Genomic DNA, 16,082 nt, shown 5'->3' on the forward strand with positions numbered 1-16,082 from the left:
GGTTGGTTTTGAAAAAGTGGTTAAATTTGGAGAAAGAGGAAGTGAGGTGGAGAGGCTTGAGGACAGTTACAGAGAGTAGGGCCTCTGCCATCAGTGGTGCAATGGAGGAAGTGGGGTGGATGCACAAGGGGCAGAAGTTAGAGGAACAAAAGGCCCTGGATGGGAAATAAGTGTGCATGAGGTCGCAGAGGTAGGGTGGCATAGGACTATGAAAGAAAAAAAAGATGGATGGATTAGATGGATGGGATTTGTAAATAAAAATGAGGATTTTGAAATCAATGTATTGGGGGCATAGAGAGCCAGTGTAGATTAGTGAAGCTTGAGATTAGGATGATAGGTAACTACAGTATTGTATTGTTTAATTTATCTGTTAGTGGTAGGATTATTATACTGGACAATTCTCTGGTTAGTGTTAGGATAAAACTTTCATGGTTCATTTAGAACTGATGTAAAGAAAAGGTTTTTTGGGAAAACAACAAGCAGTTCAGGAAACAGCCATCTAAATCTAGCAGGCATAAAGAAATTAAATAGCAAAAAAGCATGCAACATTTAACTAACGGCTGCTGAGGGGGCTCAGGCAAGCAACACTGCAATCTCAGGATTGAAGGCTCTCCAAAGATTTAATCTCCAAAAGACAGCTTCATTTTTCATGACCATGAACTGAAGCTTTACAGAGCTGGCATATTGATTCCTCATGCAATATGCCCTAACACCACATCTAGTAATATAAAACAGAAAAGAATGATGAGAAACGACGCTGAAACAAAGAAGAAATAGTAAAACGTGGCTTTAGACTTAACCTGTTGTTGACCAAGACTGTTGCGAGTTGATTCTATCAGATATTTAAAGTCCTGCAGGCGTAAAAAGAGTTTAATAAATGTCTGATTTTAAATGCTATGAATTTTAGTGAAATAAAGAAGCTAGCCCTTGGATCATGGGGAACCTTCATTCGGAATCTGTAGATAAGAAAGAACAATAGATGGATACACAGAAGGGGTGGATGGTAGATGGATAGAGTGTATTGGATAGATGAATAGATAGCTGTATGGAATGGAGGGATAGATGGATGTGGATGTACTGGATGCTAAATGGGTAAATTGGATGGATGGGTTGAAAGATTGGATAGATGGGTGGATAGATTAGATGGATTTGGGGGATAAATAGGTTGATGGATGGATGACAGGATTTGATGCATGGATGTATTGGATGGAAGGATGGACTATATGGATGGGGTAGGTGGATGGAAGGGTGGGATTGGATGGACTGAATGGATGGCTTAAATAGATGGGTGGATTGAATAGATGGGCATCATCCAAAGTTAACAATTACCCGGTCCCGATGGACATCACCCAAAGGGTGACTTGGATAGATAGCTTGAGAAGATGGACCAAAGGATGGATGGTGTCTTAGATAGATGGATTGATCGATGGATTTGAAGGATGGCTGTGATGGATAGATTGTATGGATGCCTTGAACAGATGGATGAATGGCTTGGATGGATTAATTGGATAGATGAATGGATGGCTATCATTTTATAAATTTATGGAAAGCATCCTATCATATTGTTATGTTCCAGATTAATAACCAAAAGATACTGTCTGGATGTATAGTGCACTGATCTAGTTAGATCCTTCCATGCTAAGCTTGAGCAATGTGATGCAAGTGATAGCTAATCATCATATATTCAGACTATATAATTTAAACAAAGCATTCAAAGACAACTTTCGAATAGAAACAAATCCAATATGTCTTAGATCTAGACTCCAACTTCACACTCAGGGTTATTAGAGGCTTTCTGTGGGATGCCCAACCTGTTAATGCCTAGTCATTTCATACAAAAAGCAGGTGGTTGTGTATGGCAATCTCTGTGCACACTGCATGGTGAGGTCAAACATTATGGTGCTTCATCTCATATGGTGCAGATTAGATTTGTATGCAATGAATAGATGTTAAATATTTTAATACACTCATGTCCATCTAATTAATTTAGTAGTTTGCTGATGATTTGTTAAATGTTAATTGCAGCAATTGAGTATTTTCAAATGGAATCAATTCAAATAATATTGATCAGCAAACAAAGGAGGGACAACGAAAGAAAAACTGAAAAGGGGTGTTGTACCTGTGAGGCTGCAATATCCTCTACCTCATCAAAATTAAAGATTGAAGGAGAATTAGGTCCAAGAAATCTGCGGGCCATTTTATCCTCAAAAGTTATTCGCTATCGAAGGGAAGCAGGTGATTAGACAATAGTTTTATAGCAATAAGCAGATCGCAGAATACTTGATCAGAATGAATGAAGTATCACTTCCAGAACATATCTTGAGTATTAGTGTAATCTTATGATGATCCTCGAAAGTGACAACTCCAAACACAGCAAACAATGTCAAATTGAACAACATCCTCTGCTGTAACTATTTTCTCATGGCAATAGGCCTATAGTAACCCACTATAGCAGTACTTAGTAGATCCTTGGAAGTAAATTCAGTGATGCTGAATTTCTTGTCTCACAGAATCACTTGATGGGGCTGCAAGGTGCAGAATGGGCCATATAATGTTGAAGCACACTGCCATTGAGCAAGACTCTGTTCCAGGAATGCAGCATCACTGAATTTACACTAATACTTCTTTAAAAATCAAAAAGTCACACCATCATGTTTGTGTTTTATGATGTAAGTAGGGAAGCAAAGGAATTACATTTGTAAATATTCCCTGGGGGTAACTTCTAATGTTGGGTAGTTAAGACATTACTCTGTTGGTGCAAAAGGATATTTCACAAAATATTAACGAAGCTGGGATTTTAATTATATTTTCAGTTTCAATGCAGCAAAAAATTCTTCAACGCTTTCTGCACAGAAAGCTCTTACCTGCTGGCCAGTCTGGAAAACATCATCTCTGAAGCGTAACTTCCTGTCTAAGTCATGTATTACAGCATCCTTGCTATCATGTATTTCATCGTTGGTGGATGTTCGAGGGGATTTGCGCACTTTTTTCAGGACACCTTGTGGAGGGCTGCATTATTAAATAAAAAGTGTCACTTTGTAACATTTGTACATTTAAATAGTCAATATTCTTTAATTTGTAACACACCTAGATATAATATATTCCAAGATAAATTATTAATTTGGTACCAGTTGGCAACAGGATGGTGCAGTCGGTCAACACATTGCTTCTGGAGCCTGAGTTCAATCCAGCCCAAGTGATAACCCATCTCTACCAATTGTTGGAAACCTATGTGAAATTAGTTTGGGTAATCTTAAGTGGTTTTAGGAAGGGTGTGAAGGCCTTAGAGAGGGTGCAGAAAAGATTTACAAGTTTGGTTCCAGGGAGAGGGACTTCAGCTACATGGATGGACTGGAGAAGCTGGGGTTGTTCTCATTCGAGCAGAGAAGGTTGAGAGGAGATCTGATAGAGGTGTTCAAAATCATGAGGGATCTAGACAGAGTAAATAGAGAGAAACTGTTCCCATTGGCAGAAGGGTCAAGAATGTTTTTACGCAGCAAGTAGTTATGATCTGGAATTCACTGCCTGAAAGGGCGGTAGAGGCAGATTCAATTGCGGCTTTCAAAAGGAGTTGGATAAGTACCTGAAGGAAAAAAAGTTGCAGTGCTAAGGGGAAAGGGCGGGTCAGTGGGACTAGCTGAAGAGCAGCGTTGGAGGTGCGTGGAGAGGCGTGAGTTCCGGGGTCGGCGAGAGGCCTATAAAGGCCCAACGCAGCGGCAGTCGGGAGCAGCGTCGGAGGTGCGTGGAGAGGCGTGAGTTCCGGGGTCGGCGAGAGGCCTATAAAGGCCCAACGCGGCGGCAGTCGGGAGCAGCATCGGAGGTGCGTGGAGAGGCATGAGTTCCGAGGTCGGCGAGAGGCCTATAAAGGCCCAACGCGGCGGCAGTCGGGAGCAGCGTGTGGAGGTGCGTGGAGAGGCTTGTGCAGTACAGGGAGAAGGCAGAAAAGAAGTAGAAAGAAACAGAAAGGTGACATCACAGCCAAGGGGGTAAGTGATTGGCTGATGATTGGTGAGTAGTTTTTCTTTTTTCTCTTCTATAACAGTGAGTAAACTTTAGCATTGTTGTTGCTTATCAAAGGGTTAAGTCATGGCAGGACAGCTCGGTCACGTGTTATGCTCCTCCTGTACCATGTGGGAACTCAGGGACGACTCCAGTGTCCCTGACGACTACGTGTGCGGGAAGTGTATCCGCCTCCAGCTCCTGACGGACCGCGTTGCGGAGTTGGAGCTGAGAGTGGATTCACTCTCGAGCATCCACGATGCTGAGAATGACGTGAGTAGCACGTGTAGCGAGTTGGTCGTACCGCAGGTAAAGGGTCCACAACGAGATAGGGAATGGAAGACCAGCAGGAAGAGCAGCGCAAGGAAGGTAGTGCAGGGGTCCCCTGTGGTCATCCCCCTGCAAAACAGATACACTGCTTTGGGTACTGTTGGGGGGGATGACTCATCAGGGGAGGGCAGCAGCAGCCAAGTTCATGGCACCGTGGCTGGCTCTGTTGCACAGGAGGGCAGGAAAAAGAGTGGGAGAGCGATAGTGATAGGGGATTCAATTGTAAGGGGAATAGATAGGCATTTCTGCTGCCGCAACCGAGACTCCAGGATGGTATGTTGCCTCCCTGGTGCAAGGGTCAAGGATGTCTCGGAGTGGGTGCAGGACATTCTAAAAAGGGAGGGAGAACAGCCAGTTGTCGTAGTGCACATTGGTACCAATGACATAGGTAAAAAAAGGGATGAGGTCCTACAAAATGAATTTAAGGAGCTCGGAGCTAAATTAAAAAGTAGGACCTCAAAAGTAGTAATCTCGGGATTGCAACCAGTGCCACGTGCTAGTCAGAGTAGGAATCGCAGGATAGCACAGATGAATACGTGGCTTGAGCAGTGGTACAGCAGGGAGGGATTCAAATTCCTGGGGCATTGGAACCGGTTCTGGGGGAGGTGGGACCAGTACAAACCGGACGGTCTGCACCTGGGCAGGACCGGAACCAATGTCCTAGGGGGAGTGTTTGCTAGTGCTGTTGGGGAGGAGTTAAACTAATATGGCAGGGGGATGGGAACCAATGCAGGGAGACAGAGGGAAACAAAAAGGAGACAAAAGCAAAAGACAGAAAGGAGATGAAGAAAAGTGGAGGGCAGAGAAACCCAAGGCAAAGAACAAAAAGGGCCACTGTACAGCAAAATTCTAAAAGGACAAAGGGTGTTAAAAAAACAAGCCTGAAGTCTTTGTGTCTTAATGCAAGGAGTATCCGTAATAAGCTGGATGAATTAACTGTGCAAATAGATGTTAACAAATATGATGTGATTGGGATTATAGAGACATGGCTCCAGGATGATCAGGGCTGGGAACTCAACATCCAGGGATATTCAACATTCAGGAAGGATAGAATAAAAGGAAAAGGAGGTGGGGTAGCATTGCTGGTTAAGGAGGAGATTAATGCAATAGTTCGGAAGGACATTAGCTTGGATGATGCGGAATCTATATGGGTAGAGCTGCAGAACACCAAAGGGCAAAAAACGTTAGTGGGAGTTGTGTACAGACCTCCAAACAGTAGTAGTGATGTTGGGGAGGGCATCAAACAGGAAATTAGGGGTGCATGTAATAAAGGTGCAGCAGTTATAATGGGTGACTTTAATATGCACATAGATTGGGCTAGCCAAACTGGAAGCAATACGGTGGAGGAGGATTTCCTGGAGTGCATAAGGGATGGTTTTCTATACCAATATGTCGAGGAACCAACTAGGGGGGAGGCCATCTTAGACTGGGTGTTGTGTAATGAGAGAGGATTAATTAGCAATCTCGTTGTGCAAGGCCCCTTGGGGAAGAGTGACCATAATATGGTGGAATTCTGTATTAGGATGGAGAATGAAACAGTTAATTCAGAGACCATGGTCCAGAATTTAAAGATGGGTAACTTTGAAGGTACGAGGCGTGAATTGGCTAGGATAGATTGGCGAATGATACTTAAGGGGTTGACTGTGGATGGGCAATGGCAGACATTTAGAGACCGCATGAATGAACTACAACAATTGTACATTCCTGTCTGGGGCAAAAATAAAAAAGGGAAGGTGGCTCAACCGTGGCTATCAAGGGAAATCAGGGATAGTATTAAAGCCAAGGAAGTGGCACACAAATTGGCCAGAAATAGCAGCGAACCCGGAGACTGGGAGAAATTTAGAACTCAGCAGAGGAGGACAAAGGGTTTGATTAAGGCAGGGAAAATGGAGTACGCGAAGAAGCTTGCAGGGAACATTAAGACGGATTGCAAAAGTTTCCATAGAAATGTCAAGAGAAAAAGGTTAGTAAAGACAAATGTAGGTCCCCTGCAGTCAGAATCAGGGGAAGTCATAACTGGGAACAAAGAAATGGCGGACCAATTCAACAAGTACTTTGGTTCGGTATTCACTAAGGAGGACACAAACAACCTTCCGGATATAAAAGTGATCAGAGGGAAAATTGATGGGATTGAAGGCCGATAAATCCCCAGGGCCTGATGGACTGCATCCCAGAGTACTTAAGGAGGTGGCCTTGGAAATAGCGGATGCATTGACAGTCATTTTCCAACATTCCATTGACTCTGGATCAGTTCCTATCGAGTGGAGGGTAGCCAATGTAATCCCACTTTTTAAAAAAGGAGGGAGAGAGAAAACAGGGAATTATAGACCGGTCAGCCTGACATCGGTAGTGGGTAAAATGATGGAATCAATTATTAAGGATGTCATAGCAGCGCATTTGGAAAGAGGTGACATGATAGGTCCAAGTCAGCATGGATTTCTGAAAGGGAAATCATGCTTGACAAATCTTCTGGAATTTTTTGAGGATGTTTCCAGTACAGTGGACAAGGGAGAACCAGTTGATGTGGTGTATTTGGACTTTCAGAAGGCTTTCGACAAGGTCCCACACAAGAGATTAATGTGCAAAGTTAAAGCACATGGGATTGGGGGTAAGTGTGCTGACATGGTTGTCAGACAGGAAGCAAAGAGTAGGAGTAAATAGGGACTTTTCAGAATGGCAGGCAGTGACTAGTGGGGTACCTCAAGGTTCTGTGCTGGGGCTCAAGCTGTTTTCACTGTACATTAATGATTTGGACGAGGGGATTAAATGTAGTATCTCCAAATTTGCGGATGACACTAAGTTGGGTGGCAGTGTGAGCTGCGAGGAGGATGCTATGAGGTTGCAGAGCGACTTGGATAGGTTACGTGAGTGGGCAAATGCATGGCAGATGCAGTATAATGTGGATAAATGTGAGGTTATTCACTTTGGTGGTAAAAACAGAGAGACAGACTATTATCTGAATGGTGACAGATTAGGAAAAGGGGAGGTGCAACGAGACCTGGGTGTCATGGTACATCAGTCATTGAAGGTTGGCATGCAGGTACAGCAGGCGGTTAAGAAAGCAAATGACATGTTGGCCTTCATAGCGAGAGGATTTGAGTACAGGAGCAGGGAGGTGTTGCTACAGTTTTACAGGGCCTTGGTGAGGCCACACCTGGAGGAAGGACATTCTTGCTATTGAGGGAGTGCAGCGAAGATTCACCAGGCTGATTCCCGGGATGGCGGGACCGACCTATCAAGAAAGACTGGATCAACTGGGCTTGTATTCACTGGAGTTCAGAAGAATGAGAGGGGACCTCATAGAAACGTTTAAAATTCTGATGGGTTTCGACAGGTTAGATGCAGGAAGAATGTTCCCAATGTTGGGGAAGTCCAGAACCAGGGGTCACAGTCTAAGGATAAGGGGTAAGCCATTTAGGACTGAGATGAGGAGAAACTTCTTCACCCAGAGAGTGGTGAACCTGTGGAATTCTCTGCCACAGAAAGTAGTTGAGGCCAATTCACTAAATATATTCAAAAAGGAGTTAGATGAAGTCCTTACTACTCGGAGGATCAAGGGGTATGGCGAGAAAGCAGGAAAGCAGGTACTGAAGCTGCATGTTCAGCCATGAACTCATTGAATGGCGGTGCAGGCTAGAAGGGCCGAATGGCCTATTCCTGCACCTATTTTCTATGTTTCTATGTAAGTGTTCTTGCAGAGAGCCGGCACAGGCTCGACCAGCCAAATGGCCTCCTTCTGCGCTGTCACCATTCTATGATTCTATGGTTCCCAGTGTATGTTGTCACTTCACGAAATTGCCCACAATTATCAAAGATTAGCAATCTTACTCAGAACGGCCATACTGATAGTTATATTGGCTGCAGAAAAGTCAACACTGATCCCACAGGATGTTGCTATTTTTTGGTTGAGGCCAGATAACTTTATTCTGCATCTAATCTGGAACTAGAAATTGGAATATTGTTTCACTCACCACCAATCACAAATCACTCACCACCTTGACACAGGCTTAGCACTTACCATTAAGCAGAATTTAGGTCTGTTCTAAACTATGTGATTCATTTCATTGGATTATTAATCTATAAATTTGCATCAATATAAAACAACAGTTAAACATGTTAGTGAAGGTATCTTTTATTAGATAGTGGATATACCTCACCCGCAACCTCTACCATCTAGAAGGACAAGGGCAGCAGGCGCATGGGAACACCACCACCTCCATGTTCCCCTCTAAGTCACACACCATCTGGACTTGGAAATATATCGTCGTCCCTTAATCGTCGTTGGGTCAAAATCCTGGAACTCCCTCCCTAACAGCAATGTGGGAGTACCTTCACCAAAAAGACTGCAGCAATTCAAGAAGGCGGTTCACCATCATCTTCTCAAGGGCAATTAGGGATGGGCAATAAATGCTGGCCTTGCCAGCAATGCGCACATCCCATGAACAAATTAAAAAAAAGTAACAGTAAAAGGTATCTATGATCTTACTTGGTAACCATTATATGTGGGTGTAATCAGACAATAAAGTCAAATACTCAAACATAATAAAATTGTTTTGTGGTTTATGGTATGATTAGTAACTTCGGAATCCTAGTACTTTGAGGGACAAATCTGGGATAGCGGGTGAGGAGGGGCAGGAATTCGGGGTGGAGCCCATTTCCTGGGTTTCTGTTCGTTCAGGCTGTCCACAAAGACAAATTCTGATTGGCGCGCCCCTCCCCCTCTGTCCTGATGTTGTGACATGCTCCCCACAACTAGCAGAATGTTGGGATCCCCCACAAATCTCCTGCACGGCCAGCAGTATTGTCTGCATGGAGCAGGCATGCAGGCGGTACGAAGCCGTAAGTAGGGCCCACCATTCTGTTTCCAAACAGTAATCGACCCAAGATCAGACAGGCAGAGCCACAAAGGGGGGCATTTTAATAAAATTTCTTTCACTTTAACCAGACTGGTTAGTGCTTCCCAGGGCCTGATAGTCTGCATCCCAGAGTACTTAAGGAAGTGGCCCTAGAAATAGTGGATGCATTGGTGATCATTTTCCAACAGTCTATCGACTCTGGATCAATTCCTATGGACTGCAGGGTAGCTAATGTAACATCACTTTTTAAAAAAGGAGGGAGAGAAAACAGGGAATTATAGACCGGTTAGCCTGACATCAGTAGTGGGGAAAATTCTTATTAAAGAAGAAATAGCAGCGCATTTGGAAAGCTGTGACAAGATTAGTCCAAGTCAGCATGGATTTATGAAAGGGAAATCATGCTTGACAAATCTTCTAGAATTTTTTGAGGATGTAACTAATAGAGTGGACAAGGGAGAAGCAGTGGATGTGGTGTATTTGGACTTTCAAAAAGGAGTTTTACAGGGCCTTGGTGAGGCCTCACCTGGAATATTGTGTTCATTTTGATCTCCTAATCAGAGGAAGTACGTTCTTGCTATTGAGGGAGTGCAGCAAAGGTTCATCAAACTGATTCCCGGGGTGGCAGGACTGACATATGAGAAGAGACTGGATCAACTGGGCCTGTATTCACTGGAGTTTAGAAGAATGAGAGGGGATCTCATGGAAACATATAAAATTCTGATTGGACTGGACAGTTTAGATGTAGGAAGAATGTTCCCGATGTTGGGGAAGTCCAGAACCAGGGGTCACAGTCTAATGATAAAGGGATAAGCCATTTAGGACTGAGATGAGGAGAAACTTTTTCTCTCAGAGTTGTTAACCTGTGGAATTCTCTACCACAGAGAGTTGTTGATGCCAGTTCATTAGATATATTCAAGAGGGAGTTAGATACAGCCCTTACGGCTAAAGGGATCAAGGGGTATGGAGAGAAAGCAGGAAAGGGGTACTGAGGTGAATGATCAGCCATGATCTTATTGAATGGTGGTGCAGGCTCGAAGGGCCGAATGGCCTACTCCTGCACCTATTTTCTATGTTTCTATTTTTCTATGTTTCCTTGACAAGGTGCCATTCCAAAATCCTGCTCGAACCCCGGGACAGGGACCCTACTAGCGCTGTCAATGGTGCAGCTCTTATGTTTAAATTATCCAAATCCTTGGGATTGGGGCAAAGCCAGTGAGGGCTCACTGGCCGGCTGAAGTCTCACCCCGCACATCACCAGGACGGGAATGTCCAGGCTAGTAACGCTCTTGAAAAATTCTTATGTTAATCATCAAAGTGTTGGAGGAACGTTAGTGCTGGGGAATAGAACTCTTCTCATTTCAGGCACCCAGTGTTACTATTAAGCACTGCCAGGTCAGGTACAGCATGGCCAGGTGCAGAGTAAAGCTCCTCCGGCTGCACAAGTGTGACAAGCTTCCTGTTTTCCCAGACCTGTCGCACCTTCAAGTGCATCAGCCAATTAGTTCTAGTTTCATGACGATTTGACTTCAATTGAAAAGGGTTCAAATCATTTCATGCAGAACTCTTACAGTCAGCAGACAGGTTATGTCCACCCCATCGGTCTGGGCTTGATTCAAACTTCGGACTCAGTGGAAAGAATTAGGCCTGGATTTTGAGGTGGGTGTATATTTGGTGGGGCAGAATGCCCCCCAGCCCCTTGACCCTGGTTAAATTTCTTGGCCTTGCAGTAATTTGATCGCAGAAGGTGACTATCGATCTCTGCTGAGGAGCTGCACCAGACTAGGGCGGAGACTTGCTGGAGCAGGCCTTGGGGGCAGAAGAAAAAATACAACCTCCAAACTGCCTAAAAAAAACTCCGTTTTTTTTTGTTGTCAAACTTTTTTCGTTGTTGTTGATGGGACATGCGCACAACTGTACTCAGAGTGCTTTCACAGGATCTGTATGTGAATCCCAAAAGCCCCTTCCACCGACCAGTGAAAACTGACCCTGGGCCCTAACAAGTGGCAGATGTTGGTGGGCATATTTTAGGCTGCTGGACTCATCCATTGAGAAAGCGAGGAAGGTAGGCGAGAGAATAACAGAGCACATCCTCAATCGGGTCTATGTCCACTCTCACGCCTGCCCCAGATTCACCAAAAAATCAGGGTGACAGGTGGAAAATCTACGGCCCAAAATTCAGTACCGCTGGAAACTGGTGCTCCCCCCACCTTTTTGTGGCCATTAGCGCCAACTTTTTTTCGTGGCTGGGCCACCCCATATTTAGCTGCAAAAGTGAACAAATGGGTTCCAGCCCTAAGGAACCCTTCCAAAGTGGATTTTTCAACGGTGTGGCTATCTTCATTTGAGCGTGATCACCACTGAGAAATTCAGCATGCAGGTAACGGTTTCTAATGAGTCAGCTGCTCCCTGGCCTTTTTAAAGGACAGGGTTTGCAGCAAAGCCCTGAGGGGGGAAGGAGGTTGGAAGGATGGCTGGTGTAAGAGGTGCAAGGAGAGCCAATAGGTTCACTGATATGGAGCTGGAGACACTGATAAACAGTGTGGAGGGCAGAAGAAGAATACTGTTTCCTGACGTGGGGAGACCTGACAGACAGGCAGTACATAATGCATGGAGGGAGATTGCAGGGGAGGTGTCCATAAATGTAAGGACGCACCCTCCCAGGAGGATGCTGGTCAGTCTGCACCCGTCCCTTCAGGGTGGTGATGGGTCGATGCCTCCTAGCTCTGGGGCGACGGGGATCCTCCTCCTCCTCCTGCACCTCCTCTTCCTCCTCCTCCTCAGGTGTTACTGCTGGCTCGACCTCCAGCGGCTGTCCCCTCATGATGGCCAGTTTGTGCAGCATGCAGCAGACCACGACGATTATGGAGACCCATTGAGGACAGTATTGCAAGGTACCGCCAGAACGGTCCAGGCACCGGAATCTCTGCTTAAGGATGCCTATATACTGCTCGGTGATGCACCTGGTGGCACAATGAGCATCATTGTATGCATGCTCTCCCCCCAGCAACCAAATTTTAATTTGATTTTGTATGTTTTAAAGTCTAATTTATTTTAAATGCCGGTTTTAGTGTCCCCCTCCCCTTTTATAGGGGGCACTTGAAAAATTATGATTTTAGTGCCCAAAAAAACCAAAACAAACCCCACAAAAATCACCAAAATAAACAAAAGAAAACAAAAAAAAGGGCATGTGAAAAGTGTTTGGAGTGTCCCCCAGATCGGGGGGCATTTGATTTAATGTTTAATTTTGTTAACCCCAAGAGTTGTATGCATGCTCTGGCGCTGTCCTGGGATACAGAGGAGTGAGCAGCAGAGGAGTGAGCAGCTAAGTGTACAGGGGATATCCCTTGTTCCTAAGCAGCCAACCACAATCCTGATTCGGGCCGGTGAAGACAGCGGGCACACTGGTCCGGCGCAGAATGAATGAATCATGGCTGCTGCCTCCCTTGCCCGCTGCCTGTCTGCATGGTGCTGACAGTGACGCTTTCTGTTGTGTGCCGCCCTGCTTCTGACCAGGTGTTGCCCTCCCAACACTCCTCCCATCCTCAGGGTAAATCCTGCGAAGCAGGTCTCTGCAGCCCACAGGACTCCACAAAAGAATCAGACCTGAAAGTTGTACAAAAGTACAGGGGTATGTGGAAACTTCTGAGCAGCACTCAGCAGGTTTAATGGAGCCAAAACAATTAATAAAACTATATCAAAAGATAAATACCGCGCTGCTGAAAAATGAAATAAAAACACTAATATTTAATAAAACTATATCAAAAGATAAATACTGTGGATGCATGCTGGAAAATGAAATAAAAACAATAATGAGTAATAAAACTTTTTACCTACCAAAGGGCCCCAGCGGTGTCGCGTTCGAGCACCGCATCGACAACCTCGCGGGAGCACCGCCGGGAAAAGTCCTACCTTATCCTCGGCTAATTTCGCTGTGGTAGTCCCTTTCCAGTAGCCCGCACGCTGCAGAGCTCACCGCTGGGAACCCTCCTTTACCGTGGCTTCACCGCACCGTTTCTGGCGGAAGTGAACACCGCTGAAATCCTCCCCGAGCTGAATATGGCTCGAGGAGGGAAAAGTACCCGACTGCGGTGGATCTGCCGCCCAAACCCGGCGGTAGCCGTCCCTTCGGGGACGGTGAATTTTGGGCCCCTAGCCTCCAGTGTCTAACCCATTGCACCACCTAGTTCCCTTTCATAGTAGGTTTAAAGGAAAGAGTTTTAATTTTCCATGCCGAAATCTCCCCACACCTCACTGCCACAGTAATGAAACATATTTTGTAACTGATACTTACATTGCTGGAGCACTCCTGGGAAGACCCATGGCATTGGTAGATGGTGCAGAAGGCAATGATGGTAATACAGAGCTGAGGAAAGCCACTGGGTTCTGAACTGGACTAGGACAGGAGCTGCCAGCATTAATGAAAGTTGGCGATACAACCCGAGGTTGAGAATTTGGTAGAGGAGAAACAGCGGAAGAAATGGCTCGTCCAATTGCACTTGTGGTGGGGTAACTGTGTGAGAGTGGGGATGGCAAACTCCTACTGGGATATATAACAGGGTACTGCAACGCTGATGTGAGTGGATATCCAAAGTAATTTTCTTCACCATATTGCTTCTCTGTCTTTTGAGACACTGTGCTCAGCATAGGCAGAGGAGAAAGTGAGGGGGAGTAACTTCTGACAGCAGCTGGCATAACATTCTGAGCAGCAATGAACTGCTTTGGCCGGGCATAATTAAATGCCTGGGGTAGGGTGTTTTTTGGTGTTGGTGACTTGCTAGATGGGGATGGCTCCACAGACAGATGAGGAGCAGAATTGACAACATTCATGGTGGATGGAGAGGCAGGCGGAAGGGAGGTGAGCAAGGATGAGGACTGCGATGGCGACTGCTGTAGGATCGATTCTTGCTGTTGTTCAAGTAGGACCTGGTTGTGTAGTTGTTGCAACTGGACGAGATCACTGCACATAGAACAGGAGAAAAAACAAACAAACATGCCAATGAGTTAATTCTAAGTACAAATAGCTGCAATGGATGAAGATGTGTAGATTAACAGGAAGCTTTAAGCATTTTGATCAAACTGAGTGATTGGATGTTACATAAACATTTGATCCACATGTCACAAAGACCCTTTTGAGAGATTGAAAGATAAATCAAATAGCCAGATTTAAGTTGACTTCGAACATGCTTCGTTAATTCCAACATAAACCAATTTATGATCACTCTAGGGCAATCTCTGACCCTGTTTTCGGACAGGACAGTAGCAGACTGAAAATCCAGGTACAGCACTTACTGCCTCGTTCACAATGACATCAAACCTGCTATGATTTTGTAGCAGTTGGGAATCAGGTAAGCAGTGCTCCCGCCAAAAACAGACACGAGCCGACTTAATTATGTAAATTGGGGCCCTATACCAGATGTAGGCCCCCAATGCAACCATGGCATTCCACTGAGCAGAGCATGCACTCCGAACCAGCAGTCCTTAAAGGGTCTGTCGCAGTCCACTTCAAAAATGGGGGGAAAAAAGCTGTGCCACTGATATCTGTAGGGCCAAGAGGAACACTCCACCCTGCCCGCAAAAATCTTCCCACTCATTAACGATCCCTCCATTCCACTCCGCTCCATCCCCCATCCTACCTCCCAGGATTTCCTCCTACCCCCCCTCACATTAACATCCCACTTCTGATTTGAAGCTACTGGATTTACCACTCACCCCACCGCCAGCCCCCCCTCCCCCCCGCCCTTCGCCCCCTGCACCCCCACTCCAAACTGGTCAGCTGCTGACAGCATCTTTCAGCACCAGCAGCTCACCGATATTACTGTAATGAGTGCCAACCATGAAAATGGTTTGAGAATCTCACGGGTGCTATCAGACAGGCAGTGCGATCACGACACTCAACACCTGACCAATGTGCATCCAAACCAAAACTCAAGTTCATTGTTTCACATCATTTGTGTTTACGGTGGTCCGCTTTCCATGCTTTGCAAACAGTTCGAGGTCCGTGGCAAAATTCTCACACTGTCTGAAGGTTGTTTCTGCTATGGCTGCAATGGTTTGTTTACTGAATTCTATCTGTTTATCTTCCCCAACCTCCTGGACAAAGACACCCAACAGTGTAGTGAACGGCAGCACGAAGCCTCTGGCTCTGAGCGGCCCGCTGCCCGTCCCGTAAACTTTGTGTTACTGCCAATATAACCAATGATTTCCACAGCCAGTCAACAACTCAACTAGATAGTTAGCAAGGTCTTGAAATGGCAACTGACAACTGTATACGATTCATGAATACATCACAACTCAGATTGAAGAGATTCAGAAAAGGAGAGAAAGGGTTGATGTTTCACATAACTGACAAAGGCTCTATGCCCAAAATGTTAACTGCCTCTTCACTTTGCAGGTACAGGCCGCTCCGCTGGGCAGGTCACATTGTCCGCATGCCAGACACCAGACTCCCAAAGCAAGCGCTCTACTCGGAACTCTTTCACGGCAAACGAGCCAAAGGTGGGCAGAAACGTTACAAGGACACCCTCAAAGCCTCCCTGATAAAGTGCGACATCCCCACTGACACCTGGGAGTCCCTGGCCAAAGACCGCCCTGAGTGGAGGAAGTGCATCCGGGAGGGCGCTGAGCACCTCAAGTCTCATCGTCGAGAGCATGCAGAAATCAAACGCAGGCAGCGGAAAGAGCGTGCGGCAAACCAATCCCACCCACCCCTTCCCTCAACAACTATCTGTCCCACCTGTGACAGGGACTGTGGTTCTCGTATTGGACTGTTCAGCCACCTAAGGACTCATTTTAAGAGTGGCAGCGTTTTCCTCGATTCCGAGGGACTGCCAATGATGAGGATGACTGGCCACTTGCACATCCCCAATTTTAAACATTCCACCAAGGCCCTAAATTCTG

General features: G+C 45.6%; 1 protein-coding gene across 11 annotated transcripts in view; it reads right to left on the minus strand.

The window, feature by feature from the left end:
- Positions 1-16,082, minus strand: part of LOC139260132 (myopalladin-like) — a 635,514-nt gene that overhangs the window by 82,750 nt on the left and 536,682 nt on the right. For 9 of the 11 annotated variants that reach the window (XM_070876326.1, XM_070876331.1, XM_070876327.1 and 6 more), the window contains 3 exons: positions 13,477-14,142; positions 2,865-3,009; positions 801-851 (listed from right to left, as the gene is read on the minus strand). In XM_070876326.1, the coding sequence (XP_070732427.1) occupies positions 801-851; positions 2,865-3,009; positions 13,477-14,142 (862 nt within the window). The remainder of the gene's footprint in view (positions 1-800; positions 852-2,864; positions 3,010-13,476; positions 14,143-16,082) is intronic. The other 2 variants (XM_070876335.1, XM_070876329.1) reach the window with 1 other exon arrangement.

This window comes from Pristiophorus japonicus, chromosome 3 (assembly GCF_044704955.1).
Source record: "Pristiophorus japonicus isolate sPriJap1 chromosome 3, sPriJap1.hap1, whole genome shotgun sequence".
NCBI lineage: Eukaryota > Metazoa > Chordata > Chondrichthyes > Pristiophoridae > Pristiophorus > Pristiophorus japonicus.